This window comes from Sceloporus occidentalis, unplaced genomic scaffold, assembly GCF_023333645.1.
Source record: "Sceloporus occidentalis isolate IW3139 unplaced genomic scaffold, rSceOcc1.0.p SCAF_21, whole genome shotgun sequence".
Taxonomy (NCBI): Eukaryota; Metazoa; Chordata; class Lepidosauria; order Squamata; family Phrynosomatidae; genus Sceloporus; species Sceloporus occidentalis.
Genome location: NW_028317001.1, coordinates 8,575,571 through 8,591,923, shown reverse-complemented (window position 1 = coordinate 8,591,923; position 16,353 = coordinate 8,575,571). Strand labels below are relative to the sequence as shown.

General features: G+C 43.7%; 1 protein-coding gene across 1 annotated transcript in view; it reads left to right on the top strand.

Annotated features, from left to right (window-relative positions):
* Positions 1-14,613: 14,613 nt before the first annotated feature.
* Positions 14,614-16,353, top strand: part of LOC149301541 (uncharacterized) — a 193,894-nt gene continuing 192,154 nt past the window's right edge. The window contains exons 1-3 of the mRNA XM_089484310.1: positions 14,614-14,629; positions 15,441-15,524; positions 15,853-15,903. Coding sequence (XP_089340436.1) covers positions 14,614-14,629; positions 15,441-15,524; positions 15,853-15,903 — 151 coding nt within the window. The remainder of the gene's footprint in view (positions 14,630-15,440; positions 15,525-15,852; positions 15,904-16,353) is intronic.

Here is a 16,353-nt window from a genome sequence, read left to right as displayed (position 1 = left end):
GTGTTCACCAAGCAGGTCCAGCTCCATCTGGGCTAGCCTGAAGGAAGGAGACTCCGCCCTCCATAACTGCCATCTGCCAGCCTGAGAGGGAGTTCGCTAGGCAGGTCCAGCTCCATCAGGGCTAGCTTGGAAGAAGGAAGAGCCCCCCCTCCAATCCATCTGCCTTGGTCCAGGCCTCAGAGGGAGCGAAGAACCACTGGACCTCATCCCCTTTCCCTCCACCATTCCCTTCTCCTTTTGTTTCGTGTCTTTTAGATTGTAAGCCTGAGGGCAGGGAACAGTCTGATTAAAAATAATAATCGTAAGCCGCTCTGAGAGCTATTAGGGCTGAAGGGCAGGGCATAAATACCTAAATAAATATTAAATCAAGGGAAGTAATAGTGCCACTCTATTCTGCTCTCTCAGGCCCCACCTGGAATATTTTGTCCAGTTCTGGGCACAGTTCAAAACAGACATTGAGAAACTGGAGCTTGTCCAAAGGAGGGCAACTAAAGTGGTGAAGAATTTGGAAACCATGCCTTATGAGGAATGACTTAGGAAGCTAGGGATGTTTAGCCTGGAGAAGAGAAGGTTAAGAGGTGATATGATAGCTCTGTTTAAATTTTTGAAGGGATGTCATATTGAGGAGGGAGCAAGCTTGTTTTCTGTTGCTCCAGAGACTAGGACCCAGAACAATGGATGGAAACTACAGGAAAAGACATTCCACCTTAACATTTGGAGGAACGTCCTGACAGTAAGGTCTGTTCAACAGTGGAACAAACTCCCTCCTTGGAGTGCAGTCGAGTCTCCTTCCTTTGAGGTCTTTAATCAGAGGCTGGATGGCCATTTGTCAGGGATGCTTTGATTGAGAGTTCCTGCATGGCAGAATGCGGTTGGACTGGATGGCCCTTGGGGTCTCTTCCAACTCTATGAATCTATGATTCTATGATTTATATCCCAGATGGAGAAACTCCGGTCCCTGGGCTGGATAAGACCTGCATTTCTTCAATGATCTGATCAATGGCCTCCCCTCATTATGCTCCCTTCCCCATTTAGACACTGGTGAAAATAATCATTTCATTTTTACAAATGAGACAAATCTCTGAGCTTAACTGCTGTGTTTATAATATAATAATATAATAATAATAATAATACATTTATTTATATGCCACTTTTCCAAAAAGATCAAAGCAGTTTACAAATTGACAATTACAAGATTTGTGTGTTTGTGTGTGTCAGTCATAGCAGGAGCATGAAGTATGCACCTTCTTCCTCTGCTTGCTAAAGGCACATAGAAATTGAGGGATGTACATTTGTGTGCATTGTTTCTGAATGGATCTATTGTCAAAATCACAATTTCTTCACTTTTCCTTGTATATTTTTTTAAAAGATGCACAATGCTAAATATATTGCACTTATACAACAAAAATCTATAAATGTATAGGTTTATGAATGAAGATTGCATCCTTGATTATGCTCATTTTTGGGAAGTGAAGACCTATGTAAATTCATTTTGTAAACCCAGTGAAACAAATATCTCACAAAGCTCTAGTAAACAACATGGACACACACAGTCCCCACACAAAGGACTCACTGGCGCACTGTGTGTCTGGGACTGGAAATCTCACTTCCACCTTCTGGGAAGACAATGCTGCCAGAGACTGAACTGGGGACTTTATTCCTGCAAAGCATAGGCTCACTCTCTCAGCTGCAACCCTTCCACACAATCCTGGACTGAAACATTTAAAGAAAGGTCCTCTTTCAGCTCCAGGAATAAAGGCCTACCTTCAGTACAAGGACACTGACTTCTGCAGCTTCAGAAAGGGCTCTTCTGTAATCCTTTATGGCCGGAGCTTCCCAGGTCAGAGTCCGTCTCCTCAGCCGTAGAGAAGGGTTGTTCTGAGTGCGAAGGAGGAGGAGGTCCAAGGGCTGAGGGAGGGAAGGCAATGGGGAAAGGTCAGTGCCAATGGCCATGGAGGGCAGAAGGTGACAATGCCTAGGAAACTCCTCTGAATCACAGCCATAGTCACTCCTGGTAGTAAATAGTCCAGGAGGCTGAGGGGGGGCGGTTGTCTCCTTTCCCAAAGTGGGTTGAAAGGACCAGTTCCCATGGGGCCCCATGACCTCTGAGCAAATCTATGGGAGATGCTGCCTCCAAGAGCATTGGAGGAGTCTCTGTCTGGATGGCCATCACTTCGGAGGACTTGGAGGACAGAATGGGGCTGAATGGATGGCCCTTGGGGCTCCCTTCCAGCCCTAGGAGCCTATGAAGCCTACCTTACAAGGTTGTTGTGGGAGTTAATCACAAGACAATTACTACACAAGAATGGCCACCTTTTAGCAGCTTACAATAAAAAGATCCATGCAATACAATAACAACATCTTTCATTATATCCCAAACCCTTCCTAACCCTCCCATCCAAAATAAAACACCATTAAATTACTGGACAGTTATTGAAACAGTTATTAAAACAGGGATAGTACTCAAAGCCCAATGTTAGTGAAGAAGAATAAGGCTTGTATTAAACCTATCCTCCTCATTTCTGATCCCTTTTAAAGCCCATGTTCTGCAGAAGGATCAGAGCTGTGTAATAAGAAAACTCTCTCAGAAAAGAGACACAAATGTCACACAAAGAGACACACTTCCTTCCTTTTGGCCCAAGGAGCCTGGCCTCCTTCTGACTCTGGAGCCTCAGGAGAGAAAGAGAAGCCTCTGTTCAACTGAGGCCTCAGAGAAGGTTCTGGAACATTATTCCCAACAGTCACAAGCAGACAATAAAATGGCCATAAGAACACAAAATGGCTGGGTCTGCCTGAGTAGTAGATACTCTAAGGAGATGATTATTATAAATAACAAAATATAACTGAAATATAAGTCCTACAAGATATTAAGAATCTTGCAGGTACAATATTTGTAAGTATATAATATTCAATTCCTACAAGCTATTAAAGAAATAAATAGACCTAAACATCCAATTCTGAGACTAACTTCCAAGATCCGCTCTTTAACTCTCTCTCTCTCGATCTCCAACCGACACAATTCCCCCAACTGTCTCTTGGTCTCTCAGGCCTTATATCTCCTTCTCACGGAAGCTTCCAGAAGGACCTTCATCTTGCTCTCTGATTGGTCAAGAGAGCCTTCCGTAGCAGTGATGTCACTCTGTGTTGGATGTGGGATTCCAGCCAATCAGAGCTAGGGATGGTGGGAGGGAGGGGATTCCAGCCAATGGCAGCCCTCAGAGTGTCCTCAGGAGGACTTCTTCTGTTCCTAGAAGAGCATTGAACCCATGGCTTTGAGACAGGGCTTGATGCAGTGAAGCTCCTGATGAAGGCAGTTGGTTTGGAGCCATGATGAAAGGAAGCCATTCCTAATGCCTGAATAGTGGTCTTCCTATTTCTATTCCCAGGGAAGGGAAGAGGGCCCTGGAGTGTTCTCTGCCTTGGATCCAAAGAGAACTTGACCTCCAGACAGACTAGAAATCAAACACAGACATAAATCAATGGATAATAAAGGCTGCCCTAGACTTCTGTCAGTTCATTGAAGCAGATTGGGAAGAGCTCCAGGGAAGAGTCTCCATTGCTAAACACAGTCTCCATCAAGGAGAAATCTAGAGGATCAGGGACCAAGATTGCAGCCTTGTCTTTCCCTCTCTCCCCATTCTTGAAAATCCAGGGAGCCAAGGAAAAGGGAAGGGAGGATATCAAAATATATCCCACTCTGTTGATATTCTGAAGGGATCAATCATATTTGGGATGCTCCGTGTTCTTCCTCCCCTTTTGCTCAGTCAGTCTCTGGATGAGGGCTACTTTCTGTTGCAGATCTCCTTTCCAGACGTGGAAGTCTTCTTCTCTGAGGAGGAAGGGCCTCTCTTGAGTCCGGAGCAGAAGTTTCTGTACAATGAGGTGATGATGGAAACCTATGGAAATGTCTCCTCTCTGGGGAAGGAACTTGGTTCTATTGTTCTTCCTTCAGAACAGGGGGCCTTGCATGCTATAGACATGGCTATATGGTTCCACTTTAATGGTCAAAGCAACATCCTGGGAATCTTGGGATTTGTACTTTACTTTATGGAGCCACTAGAGCTCTCTAGTTATGATTGTAAATGCCCTTTGCTAAACTTCAAATCCTAGGATATCCTAGGAAAGAACCATGGCACTTGATATCTTTTGGCCCCAAATGCTCTTCATTACATCCCTTAGCAAGGTTTCAGGTCTTTTTGATCTGTGTTTCAGTGTTTCTATGTTCTGGAGAGGCCTCTAATAGCCTCTTGGGAAGAAGGCCTCCCTTGGTCCTCCTACAAGGGCTCAGAGTGGCCCAACGGTGACAAAACTGCCTCCGCTTCTCCTAAGGCATTTGGGGGATATTGAGGGGCAAAACGTCATTTAGGTTTTTTCAAGGTGGTCCAATGGGGGTTGCCTCTGAGGTCTCTTTTGGGCCCAGTCTGGCTCCTAATCCCCAACAGCTGCCCAGCCCTGTCTTGGAGGTGTCTTCAGGTTGTTTCAAGGCTCCTCTCTTGAGCCCTAACCCCACCAAATTGGGAGTCCTCAGGTCCCTTCCTCAGCCTTCCTATGGATTGATTGCTATATCATTATCTTACATGTCTCACTAAATGGGAATAAAAATGTCTCTTTCCTGCACCATACTTTTTGTGTGTGAGAGAGAGAGAGAATGTGAAAGACAGAATGGCAGGAGGAGATGCTGAAGCTGAAATACAGAAGCAGTGCAGATGGAAAGAGAGCAGGAAGGAAAATTGGAGAGAGGAGGGAGAAATGGAAGGAGATCAGGAAAGTGGAAGCAAGTAGGAGAGAGCAGGAGCAAAGTCTAGCTCTCTTTGGACAGGAAAGTAACTCAGGGAAAGTCCACAATAGAGCCAGGAGAGGTGTCCATAAAACAGCTAGAGGAGTATTGTCAGACAGCCATGAACCTGAAAAACATTAACAACTAAATAAGTAAACTGGTGGGAACCAGCTCAAGTCCTTGTTTTCAGACATTTTAAGGTATTCCATGTAGCAATTATGACTCATATCTATGAAGGGAGGGAAAGGGAAGACTAAAACTCCTTTATCTCTCTTGTTTCTTTTCATAGTAGAGCTTGCTTAGATCCATTGTAGATTCCAGAGACCTCTCCTCTCAAGATGCTGAGATGAGTATTTTCTGTCTTTCCTCTTCTTTGTAGAAGAAGTTGTGGCTCACCAGAGAATCGACATTCTGGAGAAACCATACAAATGCCAGCAGTGTGGAAAATGATTAGCTTGGAGGTTTCACCTTGTTTTACATCAGAGAGTCCACAAAGGAAAGAAACCACACAAATGCCAGCGGTGTGGAAAATGCTTTGCTTAGAAGTCAGACCTTTTGAGACATCAAAGGGTCCACACAGGAGAGAAACCATCCAAATGCCAGGAGTGTGGGAAATGATTTCCTCAGAACTCACCTTATGGAAGATCAGAGAGTCCACACAGAAGAGAAACTTTACAAATGCCAGCAGTGTGGAAAACGCTTTGCTTAGAAGTCAGACCTTTTGAGACATCAAAGGGTCCACACAGGAGAGAAACCATCCAAATGCCAGGAGTGTGCCAAGTGTTTTGATTCAGGTACCAACCTTACACACCACCATAGCATTCATATAGAAGAGAAGCTATAGAAAAGAAAGACTGTGGAAAAAGTTTTTCTCAGAAGTTACACTTTTAGAGGCATCCAAAAATCCACATTAGGGACAAAGTGTGCAAATGTTAGTGGTTGAAAATACTTTTTTGGAGAAGCAGCCTTCATATATTTTGTTGTATTTTGTAAAGGTCTATTGCAATCTTCATTTATACTACTTCTGCTACAAAATTGTTGGTTTAAAAGTATTGCCCTTATAGGGACATTCAATAAATCTTTGCATTAATTGAAGCATTCTCATTCTTCATTTCATATCTTGAATCTGTGAAAGACAGCATTAATTATGGAACATCAGTATTTTTAAAAAATATATTTGTTATTAAAAGTCAGAAACAATAAACATAAAACTTAACTCATCAGACAACAAACATACAAATAAAACATACTAATACCATGGAAATATATCACTTCCATTCCTCTCTGTTGGTTCTTATATTTATGTATACTGGCTTTTATATAAACCTTATTCATAATAAAAAAATTAATTGTTTTGCATATATATGTCTTAAAATGGTGGTTTCTATATTTCCTTACTTTATTTATATCTATTATTCCTTTATTTCCTTATATACATACATATTAATCTATACTTCTATGTCCTTATCCTTGATCATATATATGTACGTATGTATCTGAAGTCGAAATCTATATCGCAGTCTATCATATTACATTATCTCAGTCTATCTAACCCCCTAAATTATTTCACCATTGACATTTCTTGTTATTTAATTTATTTTGCATATCTTTCTTTGTATACCTTTTAAATCTTATCTATCACAACATAATTTTATATATTCAGATATTCACATACTTACACAGATCTCAAGTGTTATTTTTCACCAAGTTCCAGTACAAGGTGTTGGTTATAACCTTTAAAGCCCTACATGCAAAATTGCATCTATTCAAACTCCCTCTGCAGAAAATGTACTTTTCATTCAGTTCCTTGACTGTTTGTGTTAACTTTTCCAATAGAGCAAAGTTCCATATTCTTACATACCATGAGATGACGTTTAATACATTTCCTGATTTCCACTACTGTACTATTAACTATCTAGCAGCTAAAGGTAAAAGTACAATTGAACCCAGTTATGTGACAAATGAGCATCAGAACCAGAGGAAATGTTCAACAGTGATATATATATATATATATATATATATATATATATATATATATTTGAAATAATATAATTTTTTGAAACCCACTACTGAAGGCAAGTGATCAAAATTCACCTCCCATCCCTGCACACTGTAATGAACCTTTACTGAGCCATCCTATAATGCAGTGGTTCCCAAACTTTGTTCCTCCAGATGTTTTGGACTTCAGCTCCCAGAATTCCTGACTTTGGACCAAATTGGTGGGTGCTTCTGGAAGCTGAAGTCCAAAACACTAGGAGGACCAAGGTTTGGGAAGCACTGCTATAATGGATATCAGTTCTTGTAAGGCCAATGGGACCTACTCCTACTTAAGCAAGCCCTGGATTGCAACCTCAGCCACGAATTCAGACATTCCCTGGTACTATCATTCCAATGGGAAGTAACCTTAAAGGTAACAATCAAGGCAACAAATAATAAATAGGAAAATATATATTTTATTGGAAATAAATAAATAAATGTGAATATGCTTTAAAAATACTAATGAAACTAAAGGCAGGATAATTTCCTAAGATTATGAATGAAAGGATAGACAATCACAGTTGCCCTGAGCCTGCAGGACCTAAGCAAGGTGATTGATAAAGAAGGTGAGATTTGGAGGTCTGTCATTTATAGGGTCCCCATAAGTCGAAGTTGACTTGATGACAGTTGACCACAAATGAACTAATGTCTCCCTAATTGTAGGGTGGGAAGCTATTCAGTGCCTAAATAGAGTTCTTTTAGTTTTAAGAGTCCTCAGCCTAAGGGTAGCCGTAGTGGTCGGCAATCGCCATTTCTTTCTCCCTTTCCCTAAACCTGTCCCTGCCCAGCTTGGTCCAGCAGGCCGCCTCTGCTCTCTCCCTCTGGGCCTGGCACTTCATCTTCTCTCGGATGGGCCACTGCTCCTCTGTGATGGGCTTGGAGAACTCCTGGTCAGGAGGGGGTGTCCTCCATGGGATGAAGGTGTCCCCTTTGTAGGGTGGAGATGGAGGAGGGTCAACAGGGAGAAGGTCACTTCTTCTGGCTGGGGGTGAGGAAGATCTGCAGGTAGGCCTCCAAATCTTCTCCATGGTCAAAGCTGGCCCAGAATGGAGAGTTGTCGTTTTGGGGTGACGCACTCTGTTTCTTCTGGTTTGGAAAGGCTGAGAAGAAGGCAGCTTGGGATGAGGTATCTGGGTTGCAAAAAAGGATATGTCGGCAGGCTTGAGTAGGGCTGGCTTCCTTGTTGCTGGTGGTGGCGACTGGGAGCATAGAGCTTCTGGTGGCCTCAGCTGTGTGGCTTTGGTTGAGGTCCCTGCGTACGGCCGTGATGGCACAGAAGGGAAAGGCACCTGTTTCGGCAGAGACGGCTTCATTTTGGGTAAGGTTGGCTGAGGCAAGGAAGATCCTGGTGGCTCCGCTACTGACCTTGAGCTCGGGCTCCGTGGTATTTTGGGCAGTGGCTTCCCCATGCCTCCCCACAAGAAGGCCAGTATAGGCAGGGGTTTCTCTGCAATGGCTCCCGATGGTGGCCTCTTTTCAGGGTGAGTCCTTTTCGTTGGGACACTTGGAAGCTTCTTCCCCAAGGGGTAGAACACATGGACGGACTCCATCATTTGCAGAGCCAGACTGCTCTTGGGGATGTCTTGGGCGGTTCTGCTTTTGCCATTTTCATGTGTCTCTTCTTCCCTTGAACGCCTCTGACAGGAGCATTAGGCTTCCCTTTGCCTTGATCAACAGTCTTAGACAAACCTTTCTCAGATTTTATCACTTGGGGCTTTGCCTTTGGAGCAGCCGTCACCATCGCCTTGTCCTTGGCTCCTTGTTTCTGCTGGGGCAGCTTTTTCCTTTGGAGATTTCCTTCCTTGTCTCTTGGTTTCTCAGAACAAAGGTCCTTTTTCTCACTCTGCTAAGAGATCAGTGGTGGCTCTGGAGATTTAGGAACCTGGGACTTATCTGGGTCCAACTTTGGCTTTTTTGGTAATGTTTCTCCTTCTGTGGACATTGTTTTTCTTTTCTTGCTGATCTTAGATGGTTTTGAATCATCTGTTATTTTGTGAGTTTTAGAACTGAGTTGCTTTTCTGCAGCCAAGATGTCTTTGATTTCTTGAGGTTCCGGAGCAGTTGTTGGGGTTTTCTGAAAAGCAATGCCTTCAGGTTGAGGAGATGCTTTCTTGGCTAGAGACCCATGTGGCTTCTGGCTCACCTTTCCAGCATCTTGCTCCTTATGCTTTGCCCCGTCTGACTCCATCACAGGAATACTGTTCCCCAGAAGAGGGCCTTGTTGCTGAAAGAGAGGAACACAGAACCATTTTATCCCAGTTCCCTAGCCCATATCTATCAGCAAAGGCCCATCAGGTCAAAGCTCTGAGGGCAAAAAAGGCATGTAGGACAAGGCTGGAAAAAAGCCTTTCTATGGAGATTTTTGTCACTCCCAACCCCACACCTCCCTTATGTAGATTTTTTTTGGGGGGGGGCATTCATGGGATCTTGCTACCATCATGATGACATATTGTTAGTGAATATGGAGCAGTTACTGATCAGTAATTCTAGGTTATGGATCTATAATTGCATTACAGAAAACCAGCCCTATTTTTCAGAACTTGTAGTGCCCTTTCAGCCATGTCCTTCTATACTTATTGCAGTGTGTGAAGTGGTGAGTCTTTGGTATCGGCTGGGAGTATGTTCCTCCATGGATACCAAAATCCCTGGATGCTTAAGTTCCATTATATATAATGGTGTCCCTCATACAAAATGGCAAAATCAAGCTTTGTTTTTGGATGATGATGATGATTTTGGAATAATTTCAAGCTGTGGATGGTTGAATCCATGGATGCAGAATCCACAGATATGGGGGGCTTGCAGTGTATGCAGACACATACAGAGAGACACATACACACACTGTGTTTTAATATGTTTTTAGTGTATTAGCCATTTAAATCATATTTTAATAAAGCTGACATTTACCATATATACTTGACTATAAGTCGATCTCATGTATAAGTTGAGGGCAGGTTTAGGGGCCAAAATGATGGATTTTGATATGACCCATGGATAAGTCGAGAGTAAGACTTAGGGTCATGTACCAAAGGATCTAAAGGATGAAGCAAGGGAAAATAATGCCAAAGAGCTTACAAAATTGCAGGATGTATAACTGTTTGTGTTCACACTAAAGGATAGATGGATGAGAGAATAGAGGAAGATTGGTGCTTCCAGGAAGATTACACTCTTATGTTTCCCCAGGGGATGATTTCTATTTTTATGAGAGTTAAAGTACAGTATATACTTTGATCTGTGAATAACTTTACTCAGATTTTTGGGGTCATTTTTTTAACTAAAATTTCTAGACTTATACATGAGTATATACTGTAATTCCTTTTTTTAAACTTTTGTAGATTAATGTTTTAGTTGGGTACTTTTTAAAATTATTCTATGCCACCTTGGATCCCATTCTGGGAGAAAGGCAGACTATAGGTACAGTGGATCCTTGTTATACGCTGGGGTTTGGTTGCAAGATCCCCCGTGTATAACAAAATCTGTGTATGCTCAAGTCCCATTAAGTATAATGACATAGCAAAATGGTGTCCCTTATAAAAAATGGAACATCAAGGTAAATTTATACTTTTTTGGAACATTTTCAAATCGTGTATGCTTGAATCCGTGTATAAAAGATCCGTGTATAAGAAGGGCCGACTGTACAATCAATCAATCAATCAATCAATCAATCACCTGGCTCTTAGAAGGTCTCAGCAGAAGGAAAGCATCCCCCGGACCAGCCCACATCTCCCAGGCCTAATCTATATTTTCCAGAAAGAGAGGCATCTACCTTCGGAGTCTTCCACATTCATGGTTTTTAATGTTGAGGCTGCAGAAGGTCCACTGGTCGCAGGAGGGCTCTGGACAAGGTTGGGTTTTGCTTCTTCCAGAAGGGAAATGACGCTGTTGTTTGGGACAGGTGGGACGGGGAACACCTGCAAATTGGGATTTCCCTCTACGAGGGGAATGGGGGCCAAAGTTGCCTGGGAGTAAAAAAAGAGGCCTGTCTTGTCCTGGAAGGGGGCTGGCTGAACTGGGAAGTGCCTCGGAAGTTGGATCAGTATCGGCTGGAGTCTGGGTACGGGATGCAGGTGGGAAACATACAACTGCTCCATGACACGTCCAACTATTGGAAGCTTTTCATAGGGAAACATCCTAAGCATAGGCCTGGGAAGCCGGCTTCTTCTCCCTCTGTCCTGGAGGGAAAGATAAGGTGCAGCTTGGGTAGGAAAATGAACCCCGAATGCTCCTTGCTGCTGAGGGTAAGGCACATAGTCAGAGCTAAAGGCTTCTTCAGGGTTCGGTAGAACGGACTCAACCTGGACAGAAGTGGCACTCAGTGATGGAGGTGAAGTTGCACTAATGCTCCAAGGAGCTTGCCCTCCGTTTGCTCTTGGCATGGTCATCACCACTGAGGAGATGCTCTGAGATGTTTGGGTTGAACCCTCGGCTGGCTGTGTGTTTGGCGACTCATCTGTAATACACACAAAGGAAGAAGACAGGCGCATCAATGGTGGCCCTTCCTGATCAGCCATAAGAAGACACATGACCTAAACTACACCAGTTGATTATGCCATTGCATTTAGTGGGACTTGAGCATCCATGGATTTTGGTATGCACAAGGTATTCTGGAAACCAAACCTCAGTGGATGCCAAGGGCCCACTGTATTTCTATAGTGTAGACCCATCCTAAGAGAAAATAAACCAGGGGGATTGGGTCGATCCATCTTGCAACCAAGAGACCCCATAGAACTAGGACCACCTCATCATTCCAGAGTAACCCCCGGATCCTAGGAGGCCAGAGAATGTTTTGATGCAACATGGATTCCAGAGCAACAGTCAGTTGGCTAGAAATGAACTGAACTGAAGGTGCCTGGAGGACTAATGTCTGTTATGCAACTCAAACCAAAACAAGAGTAAAAATCAGCACCTGAATTAAATAGTCTATCAGTTGAAGGCTTCTCCTAATACAGATAGATACATATCTGTATTTTCTGTAGACATCAGAACTACTCTTCAATGAGTCCATTGTTGTGTGCTTTTCAAGACATTTCCAACTTATGGCAACCCTAAGGCAAACCTGTCATATGGTTTTCTTGGCAAGATTTATTCATAGGAGGTTTGCCATTGCCTTCCTCTGAGGCTGAGAGCAAGTGACGTGCCCAAGCTCATCCAGTGGGTTTTATGGCTGAACTGAGACTCGAACCCTGGTCTCCAGAGCCATAGTCGAACACTCAAACCACTACACAACACTGACAGCCTTTTAAATTCAAGGGCCTCCAAACTTCCTGTCACCTTTTAAAGACACTCCAGTACTTCTCCTGTGCTATAAATAAATAAGATAACCCCCTTAGTTCAGCTGTGTCTTTGCTCCTCTTCCTCTCAATTCTTGGTGTTTTCACTCAAATTTCACATATAGAGATTCAGTACTTCTTGTCTTCTTGGTCAAGGCAAGGTCCTACTGAACCTGGAAGGTTTTGGTCAACCTAAGTCCTGCCGATCTTATTGGGGCAGCACTGTGTCCTCTAGTTCTGGATCTCCTTTACCCCCCCCCCCCCTATTGATTTACTGTCACCCTTTTCTCCCTCCGTTTCCAAGAGTTTCCCCTTCCCTAGGCTAGCCCTGTGACTTTATCCTTTCTCCAAACCTTATTCCACCTCTAGGTTTTAACCGCAATAAATAAATTGATGGTCCATCTGAACATCTAGGTATCCTCATTGCCTACCTGCCATGATAAACGGCTGGAGACCTGGCCTCCTGACCTCCTCACTGTTGAAGTGTCCAGTAAGGAATGGCCAGTAGGAAGATGACAAATTGTTTAGTTCTGTTTCTATGGTAATTCTGGGGGTTGTGAAGGTGGAGGAATGGAGACAAAGAACCATCTAGGCTGCAAGATTCTACAATGGCCATAGGAGGAGGAAGAGGAGACCTAGGGCAACTTCCAAAAACTGGGGGAAGAAGGTGAAATTGGGATCATATCACCCTTCCTGGCGGACAACTCCATTTCACAAGCTTTTTTAAAAAATAAATTTTATTCTTATACACACACACACACACACACACACACAAATAATACATAGAAAAACAAACAAATCACTCATAAAGTACATTTGAGACTTCCTAAAACCAACCTTTCACCGATTCATTTACTCACTCTTCATATTTGCATATCTTCTTTAACGTGCTGGCCAATTGGCCGTAATCAAGTTATTATTATTATTATTATTATTATTATTATTATATCTTCTTTAAATAGTTCTTTTTCCATATTTTAATCAGTTTACCTTTCCACTTTCTACATGATCGTCTTATCCTCTGGTACTCTGATTTCTGCTCACTTTCTTTCTTTCCCCCTTCCTCCCCCCCCAGATACTTATAAATGGGATATCCTCCCCACTTCTTCTTTATGTATACATAGACTTCATCCCACTTTTCCAAATAAATGGGCTCCTTGAGGACACAATGCAAATGTTGGAAGGGTTCCCCCTCCTTAATTTCAGCATAAGGGACAGATGAAAGGAATAATTTAAATATAGATCCAGCAAGAGGTTGTTGCTAGTAAAGTATGATTTTAAGCATTTGCCTTGCTCAGAGTTCTATAGGTATATTGCAAGCCAACAAGGCATTTTAATGAAGCTAGCTGCATCAGAAGAATACAGTTGAGTACATAATAAAATAAGATAATTAAATAATTTAAAATAATTTAAAAATGAGAGCTAGCTTGGCTTAGTGGCTTGAGTGTTGGACTAGGGCACTCATGGCTTGGCCATAGAAGCCCACTGGGTGACCTCATGCAAGTGACACTCTCTCAGCCTCAGAGGATGGCAGTGGCAAACCCCCTCTGAAGAAAGTTGCCCAGAAAACCCAAAGATAAGTGAATGTCTTAGGGTTGCCATAAGTCAGAAACAACTTGAAGCCACACAACAACAACGACACATAATAAAATATAGTACAGTATATGCAATATAGCTGTCAATAAGCCATATGAAACGAATGTATGTAATACTGTACATTTTCTTGAATGTTCTGTCTGTTGCAGTGCCTTGTTGTCCTTTGCCGTTATGACACTGGGTCACTTCTTAGGCGTGCGGTGTAGTCTCCTTCTTTGGAAGTTTTTAAACAGAGGCTGGATGGTCATCTGTCAGATGTGCTTTGGTCGTGAGTTCCTGCATGGCTGAATGGGGCTGGACTGGGTGGCCCTTGGGATCTCTTCTTCCAACTCTAGGATTCTATGATCAATTCTCTGTCCACCAGGTAAAAATAATAGACACATTTACCAGCATGATCACTGTCCAGAGTGTTGAATCCATCAAATGGATTAAGCTAGTCTTTTTGTGTAAGCATAGTTGGAATGGAGGCAGATGCACCCCCAGAATTCCATAGTGTTCAGCCATGGAAGTAAAAATGGTGTCAAACTGCTTTATTTATGCACCCTTTAATCTCTTTCTTATGCTTCGCAGGAACAATTATTTGCAGGCTCATTCCATCCAGTCCATTGTTGTGGGCCTTTGAGTCCAATGTAACGTCGAAGGTGAAGTCAAAGGCTTTCATGGCTGGCATCCATAGCTTTTTGTGGGTTTGTGGGTGAGCCTAGGCGACTCCAGCAGCAGCTCCGAGACAAGTTGTGTCAGATTGGCTAGGGAGTCTGTTAAGCAATGGGGTGGACGGTATACCAACAGAATCCCCAGACTTTCCCTGGTCTTTAAGCTGAGGTAAATACATTCGATGTGGTCCATCTTACAGATAGTTATCCTGGCCAAAGCAAGATTGTCTTTATGGTCCAAAGCCACTTTCCCCATCGCCCACATCCCTTTACCTGCTCAGTGATGGAGAACCCGGCTGGTAAGGCCTGAGCCCAGATGGCTGAGCTATCATCACCCAGCCAGGTCTCTGTGAAGCAAGCCAGGTCAGCCTCTTTGTCCAGTAGGTGATCATGGACTATGTGCGTCTTATTTTTGACTGACCTGGCATTACACAAGAGCAGGGAAAGGTTCTGTGGTTAATTTGGTATGCTCTCCAGCTCTATTGGGATAGCAGGGTGAATGGAACGGGAGAGAGATATCAAACATCAATCTCTTCTTCCTCTGTAACAACATTTCACCCTGTTAGCGCCATATCTTCCGTTACCCCACACAACTTGTATAGCCACTCCATAAATCAATATCCCTTGCCTCCCCCAAGTCACCATCTGAATGATATTCTCCTTGTCCATGCCCATCTCCCTCCAAGTGTCCCACCACAGATCTGTCCAAGAACATAAAAAATAATAGTACACAAGGAAAAAGAGAACAGCCAATTGGCATCCTCTGGCCTTGGACCGGTGAGGGTTGTTCCCGGGGCAGGCTGAAGGGACCCTTTATAGTGGCACCCACAGCCAGAGCCACCAGTCACCACCGTGTTCCTGCCACCGGGAACCAGGGATGTTAAGGGAGAGAAATCACAATAGTACCATCTCAATTCTTCAGGCAAGAAGCATCAGGCTAAAGTCACAATGGGCCAGTCTCCAGGTATGGAGCACCAGCCTGCACTCATAATAGTCCCGTCTCAATCCATCAAGCAAGGAGCATCAGCCTGAGATCACAATGGATTAGTCTCAATCCTTCAGACAAGGAGCATCAGTATGAGCACTCAATGGTCCTTCTCAATCCTTCAGGTAAGGAGCATCAGCCTGAAGTCACAGAGAACCAGTCTGAAGTCACTATTGTGACAGGCAATCCTGAAGTCTCCATTGTGACAGGCAATCCTGAAGTCACTATTGTGACAGAAACAAAATTCAAAATGACCTGAATAAACTGCAAAGCTGGGCCAAAGTTAATGATATCAGCCTTGTGGGAAATGCTTTGCTCACAGTTCAAACCTTTCAGTTCATCAGAGAGTCCACACAGGAGAAGAACCTTGGAAATGCCATGGAAGTTAAAGTGGTGTCAAACTGGATTACTTCTGCCGTGCGGATGCAGCCTATGTGTTGCCACCTGGCCCACCGTATAAGCCACCAGATGGCAATGCTCTCCTGGCTCCCTTTGTCACGAGACCCTCTTTTCTCCTCTCTGTCTCCTATTCCCCAGCTCCTGGTGAAGTTTTTGGGGCCAGGATTAAGAAGCGAAGATGCATGTGGGGTATGGAAGGAAACTTGGCAAGCAATTGCACTGAAGCCAACTTGTTTATTTCAGCCTGAGCTCCATGGATCTCCATCCTCTTCTTCAGACTCCTTGGTGAAAGGCAGTCTTCCCAGCAGAGAAGGCCAGGTCCTCATATAGACTGGGATGTTTGGACCTCCTCTGCTGGAAATGGAGGCATCATCATCCCAGGTGAGGACCAAGGTTCATCCTCTTCAAATCCCACAAAAGGCTCCTGTGAAATGCCTGAGACTGAGAAGGGAAGGGTCTCCCTTCCTTCTCCCTACAAAGAGAGAGAGACAGACAGTGGGGCTGGACTGGGAAGGGCTACTGGATCCCAGGCTGAGGAGGAGGGACTGAGCATCATCTTCTTCCTTTTGGCAGCCATTTTCCTCCTGGGAATGGCCTAGGCCCCCTCCTCCTCCTCCTCCTTCTTTCTCCTCCTTCTTC